At 39.8% G+C, this 14,795-nt stretch overlaps 1 protein-coding gene across 1 annotated transcript in view; it reads left to right on the forward strand.

Annotated features, from left to right (window-relative positions):
• The first annotated feature begins 5,161 nt into the window (after positions 1-5,161).
• Positions 5,162-14,795, forward strand: part of MARK1 (microtubule affinity regulating kinase 1) — a 143,795-nt gene continuing 134,161 nt past the window's right edge. The window contains 1 exon segment of the mRNA XM_044003527.1: positions 5,162-5,227. Coding sequence (XP_043859462.1) covers positions 5,177-5,227 — 51 coding nt within the window. The 5' untranslated portion in view covers positions 5,162-5,176.

Genomic DNA, 14,795 nt, shown 5'->3' on the forward strand with positions numbered 1-14,795 from the left:
TCAGTATAAAAAAGCATTATTAACTCTAGGTCTGGCAGCCAACAGACACATTTTTAAAAATGGATTTAGGAAATGAAAATAGGCTTAACTTTCTGAATGTCACATTTGGTATGTGCATATAATTGGGAAGAAACCATAGCAATCTGGTACCACTTCTCTGATTTTAGATATGTGAAATCTGCCTGTATTTGGCTTTTAAACAATAAAATTCTGGAAGTTAATTACTTCAGATCCTCCTCCATAATACTGTCATAGGACCACATTTTTTGCTAAACGTTGCCAATGTATTCTCTCTAATGCATTATTCTGATAATATTATTTCTCTTTTCAAAAACCCGCCAGTGATTTTCTATTACTTTCAGGATAGAACACAAACTCCTTATTTCATCATTCAAGGCCTTCCATGTTTTGGCTCTGATGGGACTTTCCATTGTTATTTCATCCTACTCTACTTCATATTCTTTATTTAAATCCAAGTAACATCAGTACTAATTCCCATCAATCGTCATCTCTAGAATATACTCCTTTCACATCCGCATATGGTGAAAACTTTTCCTGTCTTCAAGGTCCATTTATTTGCTACCTCCTCCATGAGATCTTCCTTAATTTCCCCCTCCCCTACCACAGATGATTTCTCATAGTTGCAACATCTGTGAGATGACAGGATCATTTAGAGCTGGAAGAGACCTCAGAGGCTATTTGGTCCCAAACTCTCTCATTTTATAGATGAGGAAATTGAGGCTCAGGAAGGTCACTGAATTTGTAAGTACCTGAGGCAGGATTTGAACTCATGCCTGACTCCAAATACAGTGCTTTAGCTCTACAGTGTGCCACCTCAATACCTCTCTATACTCTTTTATAGCTATTTAATTTCTCCTAGGTACTTTTCTCATTTTAATTTATAATTATTTGTGTACATGTTACACTTATTCACTGGAACTCTGAGCTTCTTGAGACTAAGAACTGTCCCACCACCACCCTTTGTATTTCCAAAGCTTTGTAAATAGTAGGTGCACAATATTTTTATCGATTTGAACTGATGACCCCTTTCCATCTCTATGATTCTCAAACACAACTCAGAGCCAACCTGCCCCGGTGGGCAGAATGAAAAGAAATGGGTGGAAGCTACAGAAAGTAGGATGTTTTAGTTGGCTTTGAGGTGGGTGGGGGGAACAAAAACATTTTTAAATGATTACTTGCCCAATAGGGCATTTTGTTGTCTCAGGAAGGGTGATAGGTTCCCCTTTCCTGGATCTATCGAAGCAGAAGCTTCGAGAACACTTCTTGGGGATAGTGCCGAAGAGTTTACTGCTCCAGTATGGTTTGGATTAGATAGATTCTGATATCCCTTCTAACTCTGAAGTTCTGAGATCCTTATACTGAATCCCCTTCTCAATTAGCAATTATAGCAAAGTCCAGTGAAATTTAAAAAAATAAACAGATATTTTTAAAACCCTGGAATTTAACTCAATATAATCTTTTAAAATTCCTCTTCAATTATTAGATTACTGACAATAGCATCATATCTTGAGAGAAGTTTCTAAAATGAATAGACTAAATTTGGTTACTGGACTCAAAGCAAATAAAAATCAATTTTTGTTCATAATTTCACAGTCATAGGCATAAGGACATATGTAAATGAAATATAAGGGTGATATATCACAGCATCTGAAAAACTGAGAGGGTCCTCATTTGTTGAGATCTACTATCATACATATTTAACTAAGAATACTCTGGTGTATACATAAGGAAGGCAGGAATCATGTCTGCATAAAGGTATGGGGTTAAATAGCAGTTTCTTTAAAAAAAAACATGCACCTCAATAATGAATTATCATTCCCTTAATGTACACGTACATTTTTCTTCATTAAACACCAACTTCTAAACCATGGAAACAAATGAGGTTTATTTGGTTGTAATTTTTGGACAGATGGAGTTGCTTTTGTAGTATTTTGTTAGGCAGAATTGTGGAAGGCATGCCCACTTTGGGGCTTATGAAGCAATATTATACTTTCTAGTGTACATGTTACTGATTTGACATGCTAGTTCTATTCTTGTATGTTAATTGTATGAAATATGTATGCTATTGCCATTTAATTTTTACTTAATGCCAACAACATGAGAGGTACAGTGCTTCATATTTATCCAAATGACTTCTATCATATCCATCCTGGTCTGTGGAAACTGTGTGGCCTAGGGAACTGAGAACTAAAAACCTGGGTTCCAGTCCCAGCTCTGCTTGTAATTAGCTCTACTACCTTGTACTGTGCAGTGAATCTTGCCTAGTGCAAGATATCAGTTAGTGCCACCACTGCCAGCTGTCTGCTTCTGAGCTTGGCATGCATCTGTAAGCTTGGACAAATCACTGGAACTCTATGCCTCTCAGTTCTTTCATCTATACAAAGGGGTGGGGGAAGCGTCCCTGACTATCTTGAAGGGTTATCTTGAGGGGAATGTTTGAGAATTATTAATTTCTTGAACTGGTAATGCACTGAAAATTATTATGAATTCGGAGAATACTAATACAGGTAATTTTTGGGTTACTGTTCTCTTCCCCTACTACTTTCACTTTTTTTTGGCAAACTTTTTGGGTGGTCACTTTTCCCAAGGACCAGTGTAGCTAAATATAAGCCCCTCTGCCTGGCAGCCCCAGATCTCCTTGTGGCCTACAAGATGCTGCTGTAGAATGCTTTAATAAAAAACCTGGTGTTCTCTGTTGTACACTATGATTCAAGATGTTTTCTTGCAGTTTCATAAAATAACTCCTGTTTGGAATGTGGTGATATTTAATTATAGGGGTTGAATGACTTTAAATACCTAAATTCCCTTCCATTCACTTTGTGAAATTAGAGAAAAGAGTGATTTCAAAATAAAATAATTTTTAAAAGGGTAATTCACCAACAACTCCTTCTCTGCCCCTTCTCCCTGATCTTAGGGAATGTTTGAGATGAATGCAAGTAGAAGGTGGAAACATTTTGTTCTAGGGACCTTGGCTATTTACTGTTTTTAGGGCTGACCAGTTAAGATGGTTGAGTCAAATGTTTACTTTTCAGAACTATCCTTCAATGAGCTAGGGTGAGAAAAGCCCTGTTACACAAATAGTGCCTTCAAATTGGATAAATTGCATAAAAAGCTCAGGATTTTTCACTATCTTAGAGTTTCCGACACAATTTTTGGGAAGAAGCTTTAAAAAATTGGACCCACTGCTCACATATATGTATAACACTTTTTCCCCCTTACCTTCAACTCCAATTTATGATTTAATGGATGGAATCCTGTGAGGGGAAAAAGAAAAATGGGGAAAAGAATAAAAGTGGTAAGATTGTTTATTGGAGGGCAAGATGTGAGTAAACATTATGAACTAATGCAAGATTAGATTAAAATATGGCTGCATTGAGGTATAATGAGTCCTGGGGAAGAAACTACATAGTGTTCTCCAGGGGGTATAATTAGGAGTAGGTCAGTGGAAGGTTGAGTTGGGTCAGTCACCTTGATGAGATGAGTGAAAAAAATTGGAGACAGCCTCCCTCCCTCCTTGAACATGTTTCTAAGGACAAATCCTTATTTCTCAGGAAGTGATGACCGGCAAATATAGATGTTGTGACGTCCCAAAGGCACAAAGGTATGTGCTAAGTGAGTCAGCTCTTTCCTGAACCCCACCTCTATCAAAATATGGATCATTTGACACTCTTCTACCCTAGTTCCCCGAGGCGCCAAAACTCTGATTTATCCTCTCTTTGGAGGGCTCTTAGAGACCGTTGGGGCCTTGTACAGTTGTTCTCCTCTGTCCACTTAAGATGGTCTAGGTCAGAGTCACGGTGGAATCCGGAGAAGAGACAGGGAGCAGTGTGTGTGTGTGGATACTCTTATCTGAGAGACGAAAGTGGGGGAAGTACATCCCCATTTGCTGAGACTAATATCTGTAAATACAGTATTTAACTAAGAACATGGTGAGAAAGATGAGAACCGAATAGTGAAAGATGAGAGAATAGAATAGAGAGAGCAATGCGGGGGATGGGGGAAGAGGAAATTCATTGTGTTAATTTTTTTAAAAACCCATAAACATTCCCTATGCACAAAGAAAAAGTCATTTCATTCCACTTAACCTCGAAGGAACAAAAGAAAGGGAGCAGAGCTGCCTTGACCACCTTATGCTCTGCGCGTGGGGTAAGGACCAAAAATAAACAGTGAAGTGGACAGAGGAGAAGAGAAGGGGGTGGGGGCTGGGGATGGAGGTGGGAGGAGGAGGAGTAAGAGGAGGGAGGAGGGGGGAAGGAGGAGGCGGCTCCGCATCCCTAATGAGGGAATGAATGGAGGCGCCCCCCCACCCCACCTCCCGGCTGGCGCCCGCCCACCCGGCGGCAGCAGCGGCCAAATGCCTGTTAGCTGTGCGTGCAGCGCCCGCCAGCCCCGATCCGAGGGGAGACTGCTCGGCGGCATCGCTCCTCGGAGCTGAGCTGCGCTGAGCCGAGCGGCGACCGAGGGAGGGAACCCGAGCGACGGGAGGGGCGGCCGGGCCGCTCGGGCCGGGTGCGCTTGAATGCCCGGCTCGGCCCTGCGCCGCGCACCTGAGGAGACCAGAGTAGAGCGAGCAGGGGGCGGGGACGGTGGCGACAGGAGGAGGGGAAGGAGCAGAATACGCGGCAGAGGCGGCGGCGGGACGTGCTGACCGCCCGGTCCGGTCCCGTCCTGTCCTCGGGGCTGCCCCCTCCTCCGAGGCTCGAGGCCCGCCCCGCCGGCCGGGATTTGAGGCTCCGACTTCCCTCCCCGCCATGACCCGGAGAGCCTAGCAGGACCTGGACACCCGCACCTCAGCCCATCCATCCCTTCTCCATCCTCTCCTCCAGCCCTCCTCCCTCCCCGCCCCTGACACCCGCCCTCCTCCCTCCGCCCTCCCTCCTCCTCCCCCCCGCCCTCCCATCGCTGTCGCTCTCCTTTCCCGGCGCCGCGGGAAGCGGGTTCTCTCCCCCATCGCTCTCTCGTCCTTGTCCTCCCTTTCCCCCGCCCGTCCGGGGCCGCGCACTGCGGGCCGGCCCGCTCCCCGCCCGCCTCCGACCGGGGCCTTCCCGCCCCCTCCAGTCCGTCCCGCCCCCCGCGCTCCCCGCCCTCCCCCCTCCCCGGCTAGGCGGCCGAGACCCCGGAGCGACCCCGCGGCCGCCGCCGCCGCCCGCACAAAATGTCTGCCCGGACGCCATTGCCGACCGTGAACGAGCGGGACACGGAGAATGTGAGTAAAGCGGTGCGTCCCCCCAGGGCCTCGCCCGCCGCGCCAACTCCTGTCTCCCGGCCGGGCCCGGCCTGCGGGAGCCCGGGAGCCCGCGGTCCTCATCCTCCTCCCCGCCCCCCGCTCCCCGCTCCCCCAGCGCGGGGCCGGGGTGTGGGGGGGAAGGGAGGTGGGATGGGTGGGTACGGGTCCCCTCCCCCATCTGGGTCGGGGGCAGAATCCACGCTGTTAATGGAGTGGTGGAGGGGGCGATGGAAGTGAGGGGGGGAGGAGAAGGAGGAGATGGCAGACTCGTCTGCCCAGAAGAAGAGGCACCGAGGCCGGCTTTATTTATGCCTCTGCATCTGATCGCATGAGCTTGGGCTCTCCCATGGCACACCCCACTGCTGCTCTCCTCTCTCTGGCGCGCCCCCATCCTTCCCTCTCGGACCCTCGCCCTCCTTATCCTTCACCCAGCCTTCCTTCGCCCCATGACTCTGCTTTTTGTAACATTGTATCTTTACTTTTTTATTCGGGGAGGGGGAGATGAAGAGTGGAGCAAAGAGGAGAGGGGTGGACAAGGGAAGTGTGTGTATCTGTGCGTTTGTGTTTACCTTAGAAAGAGGCTGTTGGGCTGAAATGAGCAGAATTAAAAAAAAAAGACACACACAGAGCTTCGTTGGCCTTTGGATTAGGTCATTATGTTTTAAAGCCTTATAAAGCCAACAGCGCTTTCTTTTCATCAACTTGGTAGGGGTTTTACTTTAAATATTTCTCCTCCCCTGGTATGTCACAAGGGTGCGGGTCAGTGAGGGGAAGGGTTTTCAGTTGTCACTGCTGTGCCTTTGAACAAATAGCCCTCAGGAATATTTATGAAGATGCAGCCTTCTCTTAAGCATTTAAATTCTTAAACATCCCAGAGAATCATGTTAAATAGTAATGTCTCTTTAAAAAAAATTGTTGTTCCTTCTTAAAGGTTTTGATTGAAACAAGAAAAAGCCAAAAACTAATTATGGCATTTAAATAGGGCTTTTTCCTTGATTCTTTGCCTGTTTCTAGGGAATATAAAGTCTTGTCTGCTTTCTAGACGCTTTAATAGTCTGATTAACTAGTTGGTACTTAGCCCTTAAATTACGGATAATTTAATAGATTCTTGGACAAAAAGATGTGAGAGACTAGGAATTTAAGTTAATTCTTAAAGCACTTGGATAGGGTTATAGATTTTAGAGCCTTATTAAGATAGGAAAATTTCAGCAAAATAACAATGTCAGAAGTCCTAGTGACTCTAGTCTCAGGAGTTTTTGTACCAACCCAAATCTGAGATAACAAAGATATTAAGGAGCCACTGAAAATTTAAAACTAGCGTTTTTTAAAAATTGCATTATTAGTGGTTTTGTTTTTATATACTGAGCAGTCAGTTTTGAATGAAAATAAGCCATAAGGGCACAGGGGAAAAGGCAGAAAATATATGATATACATTCTTTAGTAGTCTCACTTCTTAGTAGAGGTTAGTTGTAAAGCATAGTGGCATCAAAATATTTCTGCACTTCCCATTTATTGATATTTGTGAATAAAAAGTAAGATAGTGTAGTTTTATGTCTGTTGCTTTTGAAGATGGTTTTCTCTTGATGTTTCAGCACGTTTATTCTTTCTTGAAATAATCAACACTGTTCTACACTTGTTAGGAAGCATACTAGTAGAGAATATTAGTCAAAGGATCAGTACAGAACATACTATTATGTATAAAGTCAGAAAAAATATTTTTAAATTAAGCAAGAATTATGCTAATTGTATGAATCTAAATTTTCAGTCAAGTTTAATTGCCTACTATGTGCTAAGCATTCTGGTAAGTGCTAGGGACACAAAGACAAAAGTGAAACAGTTTCTGTCTTCAAAAAGCTTACATTCCAAGGAGAAGACAACTTTGTCTATATAGATATACACAAAGCAGATAACCTTGGCGGGGCTAGGTGGTGAGCAGGTGGGGAACCAGAAGAGGCCTCACTGTTAAGGGTGGCTCTTCAGCTGAGTTGTGAAGGAAGCCAGGGATTTCAAGTGGCAAAGGTGAGGAGAGGGAATATACCAGGCATGGGAGACAGCCACCGCAAAGTCAAGGACACATACTTGTCCTTGTATTCATATGTGATGTTTGAGGAATCACACATAGAGTTTGTAGAGTTCCTGGAGTGGGGAGTCTGATGTAGAAAATCTAGAAAGGTTTCTGGTTAAAAGTAGCTGCTGAAAAAAAATATTCATTTGAAATTAATATAGTTGGAAACTTGATGAATATTTTTTTCCATTTTGAGTAGTTCTCTTGATCTAGATTGTGAAGTCATCATTCTAGATAGAATTGATTTTCCTAGCTTGTCTGGATTTTCTTCTGTTTCTAAAGAAAGTGCTAAATATTAAACAACAGCACTCATTTCCACAGTTATAGAGTGCCTGTTACTGAGTGCTTTCAGCTAAAGAAGAGTGAACTGCTAGTGCCTCACTCCTCCTATTAATATGTATTTGCCAGGAGGCAGCTTGGTGGTATAATGGATGGAGTCCTGGACTTCTAATGAAGATAACCTGAGTTCAAATTCTGTCTATGACACTTGGTAGCTGTGTGATTCTGGGCAGATCCCTTAACCTGTCTCTGACTGGCTTTCCTGGTCTGTGAAATGGGGGTAATAATAGCATCTGCTTCCCAAGTTTGTTGTGAGGATAAATCAGATTACTTACACATACATGTATATAATACTAAGATTAAGCATATCATGATATGTTTTCTTCAGTGGTCTCAGTTGATAATAGAGGGTGCTTGTAAAGTAGAGTGGCATGCAAACCTGAAAGCAGTTACTTATTAATAATAGTGTTGGACATGATTATTATTTACATTGTATATATTTTTAAATTGACTTATGTATGTACCAAGTTGTTTCCCCCATAGAATATAAAGTGTATAAGAGCAGGTCTCTCTTTTTTTTTTGTCTTTATATCTCCAATACCTTGAAGAACATAGGCTTAATAAATGCTTGTCTGTTTTTTTTTTATTGTGGTTTGTTTTGTTTTGTTTTGAAGGCAGTTAGAGTTAAGTGATTTGCTCAAAGTCACAGAGCTAGTAAGTGTCCAAGGCCAAATTTGAGCTCAGGTCCTCCTGATCCAGGGCCGGTGCTTTGTTCCACCAGTTGATTGTTTTTTGTCCTCAAGGAACTTAAAATTTAGTTGTGAGGAAGATAAGGCCAATATAACAAAACAATTAGCAAACAATACCAGAATATATAATTAAGTATTTAAACTGTTTTAAGACAGAATGTGAGAAGCATTAATGAAGATTGTTAAATGAACTTGTCTTATTTTTTCCATCCCCCAATAACTGGTAGTAAACTTATTCGGATCTTACTTACCTCATCTGTGGTATAATGAGTCAAACTTGCTATTCAATAACAGTTTTTACTTGAAATTAATAATTTTTCAAAGTATTTGAGAGAAACCTTCCCACAATATGAATAAACATTAAAAAAAATAAAAACCTCTTCCCCCTAACCACTGTGAAACTAAGGTCAGTAATTGGTAACTTTTATTTAATCTTTAAAGGTGAAATGAAGATACTTGGACATTTTGCCATCATTCTTAACATAAAAAGTTACTTTTTTAGATGTGTGCATGAGTATGAAATTTTTTCAGTATGCATCCTTATGAACCTAAGAAGATTGAGAGAATTTTTTCTCTTTGTGAACAGTGTGTGTACACTTTTTAAAGAATATTTACTTTTCTTTAAGGGTCTATGTGTATATTTATCCTAATATTCTCTGAATAATTAAGTACAATTATGCCATGACTGATTTCTCATGTGGTTAAACACATAATATTGAACAATTTTTAAAACAAGTTGCATGTAATGGACTCACCTGTGCAAAAATATTTTGTTTTACTAAGTTCTTTTTTGACAGTGAATATGTGCTAGTTTTTTTTTTACTGTTTGCCACTTCAGAGTTGAACAACTGTAATCACATCTACTATAGTACTGTAGTTTAAGATAGAAAATTAAATCGTTAGAAAAACCTCAAAACTTTTGGTATTATGAATTTTATAGAACTGAGATACTCAGATGGACGTTTTTACATGTAATCAAGACAAGAAAAATCGTGACTGAGATACTTTTGGAGCATCTTTAGAACTTTTATTTGTATTGAGTTCCTAGAGAATGTTTGCTAGTGTATAGCTATCGATGGAACTCTGTGGAACTCACTACTGAAGGATCAAGGAAATGAGGAGGCATGTATGATATAGTAGAAAACTATACAGTAGCAGTACTACCTGTGTCATCATGGAGTCCCAGTCATTCACTTCTTTATTCACTACCATATTGCCTCTTTTCTATATTTTCCCTTTAAATGATCTTAAAAAACAAATTAAAATTTTCCAGTTTATTTCCATATAGAAGTAGACAGCATGCTATGCAAATTCCCATCCATACTTTTGTTTGAGCTTTTCTTCTGAACTTCATATTTAGATCTTACCCTTATTTTGAGATTCAGCTCAAGTCTCACATCCTCCACCAAATCTTCATCTGTGGTCATTTAATTCAGTGCATAATGGGGATACAAAAATAAAACTAACACAGCCCTTCCCTCAAGGAACTTATAATCTCTCCCATGGACAACATGTACTCTCACACACACCTTCCGAAATATGTAAGTATTTATAGAGTTTTGTGTGTATATATGTATATGTATATATGTATGTATATACAAAATAGTTTCTAGACCATTTTGGGGAGAAGGTACTAGTAGCTGGTGGTGAGTGAGAATGAAGAGTTGAGGTTGTAAACTTGAGTGGCTGGATCAACAAACTGTTGCCCTATTTTGAATCTTCTAGTATGACTACCTTGTTGCGAAAAGGTGAAAAAGGTTTTTTCTTTTCCCTTCCAGGTTCCTTATTTCTCTCTCTGTTTGTTTTTTTGTGGGGCAATGGGGGTTAAGTGACTTGTCCAGGGTCACACAGCTAGTAAGTGTCAAGTGTCTGAGGCCCCATTTGAACTCAGGTACTCCTGAATCCAGGGCCAGTGCTTTATCCACTTTGACACCTAGCTGTCCCTCTCTCTTTGTTTAGTTAGAATATTGCTAGTTTGAAATTTTGGCAGATAATTTGCTGGTTTGTTAAATTACAGTATATTTTTTGTGTAATGTGTAAGTTGATGCTTTGGTTTTGTTATACTTTTCAGCATAGTCAGATTTGATTCGACAAATTAGGAGAATGTTGTGGGAGGTGCCAGTTAGTAATAAAAAAATCAGTTTAATTAAGATGTACTTTACAGTGGAATACAGAACCAAACAGGAATCACCATGGTAATTGGTAATCAGGCTTAGAGAATCTAGTAATAAACAGGCAAATCTGAAGTTGCCTAAGTTACCCAGTGAATCACTTTTGGGAGCATAAAACCCAGCAACAAGAAGAGATAGGATAATGAAGCCAAGTATTTATGGATTGATCAAAAGACCTAAGAAGGACTTATCAACTCGTAGAACTTCTTAACTATTTTACTTCTCATGTCCCAATATCTTTTGAAACATTTTCTCTCATTATATTTTAAGAATAATTTTATTTGTGGTGTGTGATTATCATGGCATATTTAAGGTTTACATTACTACCACTATATCACTCAACTTGATTACTTGTAACAAGTACTTTCCATTTCAATGTTTTCCCCTTTTCTAGAATGATGAATGTAGGAAAGAGCCCTGGGCTGAGAATATGGTTGTATCACAGTGTCCAGCTGTGTAGCTCCAAAATTGTGTAGCACCTTAGGAAAGTCAGCATGTATTTCTTCTCCCCTGAAAGCATAGATTTGTTCAGTATTATTGTCCACATTGATCTTCCCATTTGCTTAGCATTTTATTATCTGTATTTCTCATTTTGTCACTAATAATTAGTTCTTTTGTCACTTCTGTAATAGCTTTATAAAGGAAGTGTTCAAACATTTTTTTTTTGTTCAGAAACTGTTACGAGGAATTTTTAAAAAAAGTAAAACTGGGGGGGGGGGGCAGCTAGATGGTGCAGTGGATAGAGCACCGGCCCTGGATTCAGGAGTACTTAAGTTCAAATCCGACCTCAGACACTTAACATTTACTAGCTGTGTGACCCTGGGCAAGTCACTTAACCCCAAACACCTCACACACACACACACACACACACACACACACACACACAAAGTAAAACTGAAATAGCATGCATTTTACATACATTATCTTTTGGGGGGGGGGACAGGCCAGTGAGGGTTAAGTGACTTGCCCAGGGTCACACAGCTAGTGTCAAGTGTCTGGGGCTGGATTTGAACTCAGGTCCTCCTGAATCCAGGGCCAGTGCTTTATCCACTGTGCTACCTAGCTGTCCCCTACATACATTATCTTAATTGAACCCGAAAACCCTGTGAAATAGTTATTTCAGATATTATTACAACTTAATAATCTGGATACTTGGTATTGATCAGTTAGTTTAAGGAACTTGTTCATGGTCAGTCAGCTAGCATTTATTAAGCACCTCCTGTTTGCCAGATACTGGAAGGAAGGCAAAAACAAGCATATACATTCACAAATCAGTCCCTGCTTTCAGGGTACCCATTGTCTAATGGGGGAGACAAAATGCAAGCAACACACAAACAAGATATAGACTAGATAAATTGAGGGTAGTATCAGAGGAAAGGCACTAAGGTTTAAGTTGGACTAGAAAAGACCTCTTGCAGAAGCTGGGACTTTAAGGCTTGAAAGAAATCAGGGAAGCCAGGTGGTAGAGATGAGGGAGAGAGTTTCTAGACATGGAGACATCCAGTGAAAACGCTTTTGGTGGGGAGATATGCATAAGTGTGTTCGAGGAACAGCAGAGGAGGTCATTGTTGCTTGATCCCAGAGTATAGAAAGGGGAATAAAATATAAGAAAATTGAAAAGTTCAAAGGGGCCATTTTTTGAAGAGCTTTAAATGCCAAACAGAGATTACTTTCTATATGATCCTAGAGGCAACAAGGAGCCAATGGAGTTGCTTGAAAGGGGTGGGGAGGGGAAACCTGTGTTTTTTTAGGAAGGTTAGTTTGGCATGAGGATAGATTGGAGTGATCACACAATTATTAGTAAGGCTCAGAGGCAGTTTTTAAACTAGGTCTTCCTGACTCTTTAAGTCTAACATTTGATGATTTTTTTTTTTTACCTCCAGGATGCTCCCAAAGGGGGGAAATGGTATGAGAATATTAAATTATAACTAAAATAAATACTAAAATAAGGCCTTTAATGATGAGACTGAGAGATAGCATGGACTAGTGGATAGAGGGCCAGCAAACTTTAGAGTTTGGATACCCCTGGCAACAATTACTGGTTGACATCAAAACAAAAACTACTGAGTCTTTTAATTGGGAAGGAACCTTAGATACCATATAGTCTTCCTCATTTTATACATAAGGAAACTGAAAACCAGAGAGGTGGTAACTTTTCCGAAGAAACTAATAAGTTAGTGGCAAAACTAGGACTGGAACCCAAGTCTTCAAATGCCTTATCCTGTTGCTTTATCTTCCTCCCTTTTCCTCAGTAACCATTTGTGGACTAAGCAGTACCACTGAGTCAGTATCATTGCTCCTTCAACCTTGTGCATGTTTTTCTTTTCTCTTGTTTCAGTGATTCATAATTGGGTAAAATTCCCCATAATGCACTACTCAACAGTTGTAAGAACCCTAATATGTATGTGTATATATGTACATGTGTGTTATAGATGTGTATGTTCATGTACTATAATGTACCAGGCATGTAACCCTTGATATGTGTTATCTGCATATGCATATAGAGCATATATATACTGGTATGTATGTATTTGTATATATTTTCCTAATCGTTCATTTGGTAAGGACATTATCCTCCTTTTTCCAGGTAAGGTTGCGTAGCTTTTCTAGGAGGGGGGAGAGAGGAAAATGAAAATATAGCTGTCCCTTACCCCCAGGCGATATAAGCTACAAGTCCCAGCAGAGGCTTGTAACATCAGCCTTCCCTTGAAAAAGAGAGAGTATTCATCTGCCTCCCTTAAGTCTATTAGTATTTACCAGGTGGATAGCACTATAGTCAATAATAACCAGTTCCCCTATCCTAGACAAGTTTATTGTGAAAGGGCCAATTTTTCAAAATATCCCTTAATCAAAACCTTAATTCAAGAAAAGTTTATTGAACATCTCTTGTGCCTTAGGCATGTCTTGAACAAATGTATTATAAGTTCTTTGAGGGTAGGAGCCTTGTTGATATTTACCCCCCCTTTCATAAAACAATATGATATGAGGTTATGGATGTTGAATAAATGCTTTATATCTGTCTATATATAGCCATAGATTTATATGTATATATGTGGGTATATGTATACATATGTATAGAGAGAGAGAGAGAGTGAGATAATAGCTGCTTTACTAAACTAAGCTTAAAGGATGGTTGTGATAAGTGCATTAAAATATGAAATAAGGGCCTTTAAAAGTCATGTTTGAAATGAAACTTTTAAAAATTAACAGTTTCTTATGACCCGAAGTGTTTTGTTTTCTGTATGAAATTTTGGGGAAAGATTTTAATTTTTTTTTCTAGATTTATTTATATTTTTGTCAGACTTTTTTCATATTATTGCCAATAAAGAGTTGTCTTTGGAACATCAGATAACAAATTAAAGTAAGAATTGATTTCCATTTTTAACTACGTCGTTATCCAGAAATCAAGAAACAAAATATATTTAAATCGAATCTACTCATTTAAAGATCAGATTCCCATTTTGCTTTTTTATTGAGACTAATGTGAGATTTTGTGGATGGAGATGGGGGAACCAGAGACCTTTGACAAAAATTAAAAACATAACTTGTACATAATTAAGACATGCATCTTATGAAAATTACTTTGAAGTTTGTATAGTTTATTTTTTAAATAGGGACTTATTCTTTATTAAAGTTGTGTCCTCAGTTAAACTTTAAAAATGTAACATTGAGTAATTTGATCTCCAGAAGTATTATTAAATGCTCTAATTTGTAAAGCACCAAATGTGGTCTTGAGTAAATGTTTACATAATCTTTATCCATAATAATTGGTCTGTTGGTTTAGGATAATAGATTTAGAGCTGGTAATGATCTTAGAGGTCTTTTAGTCCAATCCTTTCATTTTAAAGAGAGAAGAGGAACCCAAAAGGTAAATGACTTGTCTGTGTTTACACAAGTAAGTAGCAGAGCCAGGATTGGAACTGAGGATTTTATATAGAGTTCTGATTCCATATTTCCTGGTCTTTCCACTGTATCATGCTGCCTTTTATTGACATTTTGATTTTCATATGTTAGTTTGAGAATCTTAAAGTATAAAAATGTCTTTTGATGATGCCAGCTGAGATTTATAAAACATTGTATGTTTTTCAAAGCATAAAAAGTTTTTCAAAGTTTACAAACATTAGCTATTTTTATGCATACTATAACCTTGAAAGGTAGGTGCTAGAGCTTATTTTACAAATAAGGAAATTAAGGCTCAGATTCTTCCTCTACCTCTCTTCACTTTCACAGTCAAACACTGAGGAAAAGCTATTTGTGATACTCATTGACTACTTTCTTTTTAC

The sequence above is a fragment of the Dromiciops gliroides genome, chromosome 4 (assembly GCF_019393635.1).
Source record: "Dromiciops gliroides isolate mDroGli1 chromosome 4, mDroGli1.pri, whole genome shotgun sequence".
Lineage (NCBI taxonomy): Eukaryota > Metazoa > Chordata > Mammalia > Microbiotheria > Microbiotheriidae > Dromiciops > Dromiciops gliroides.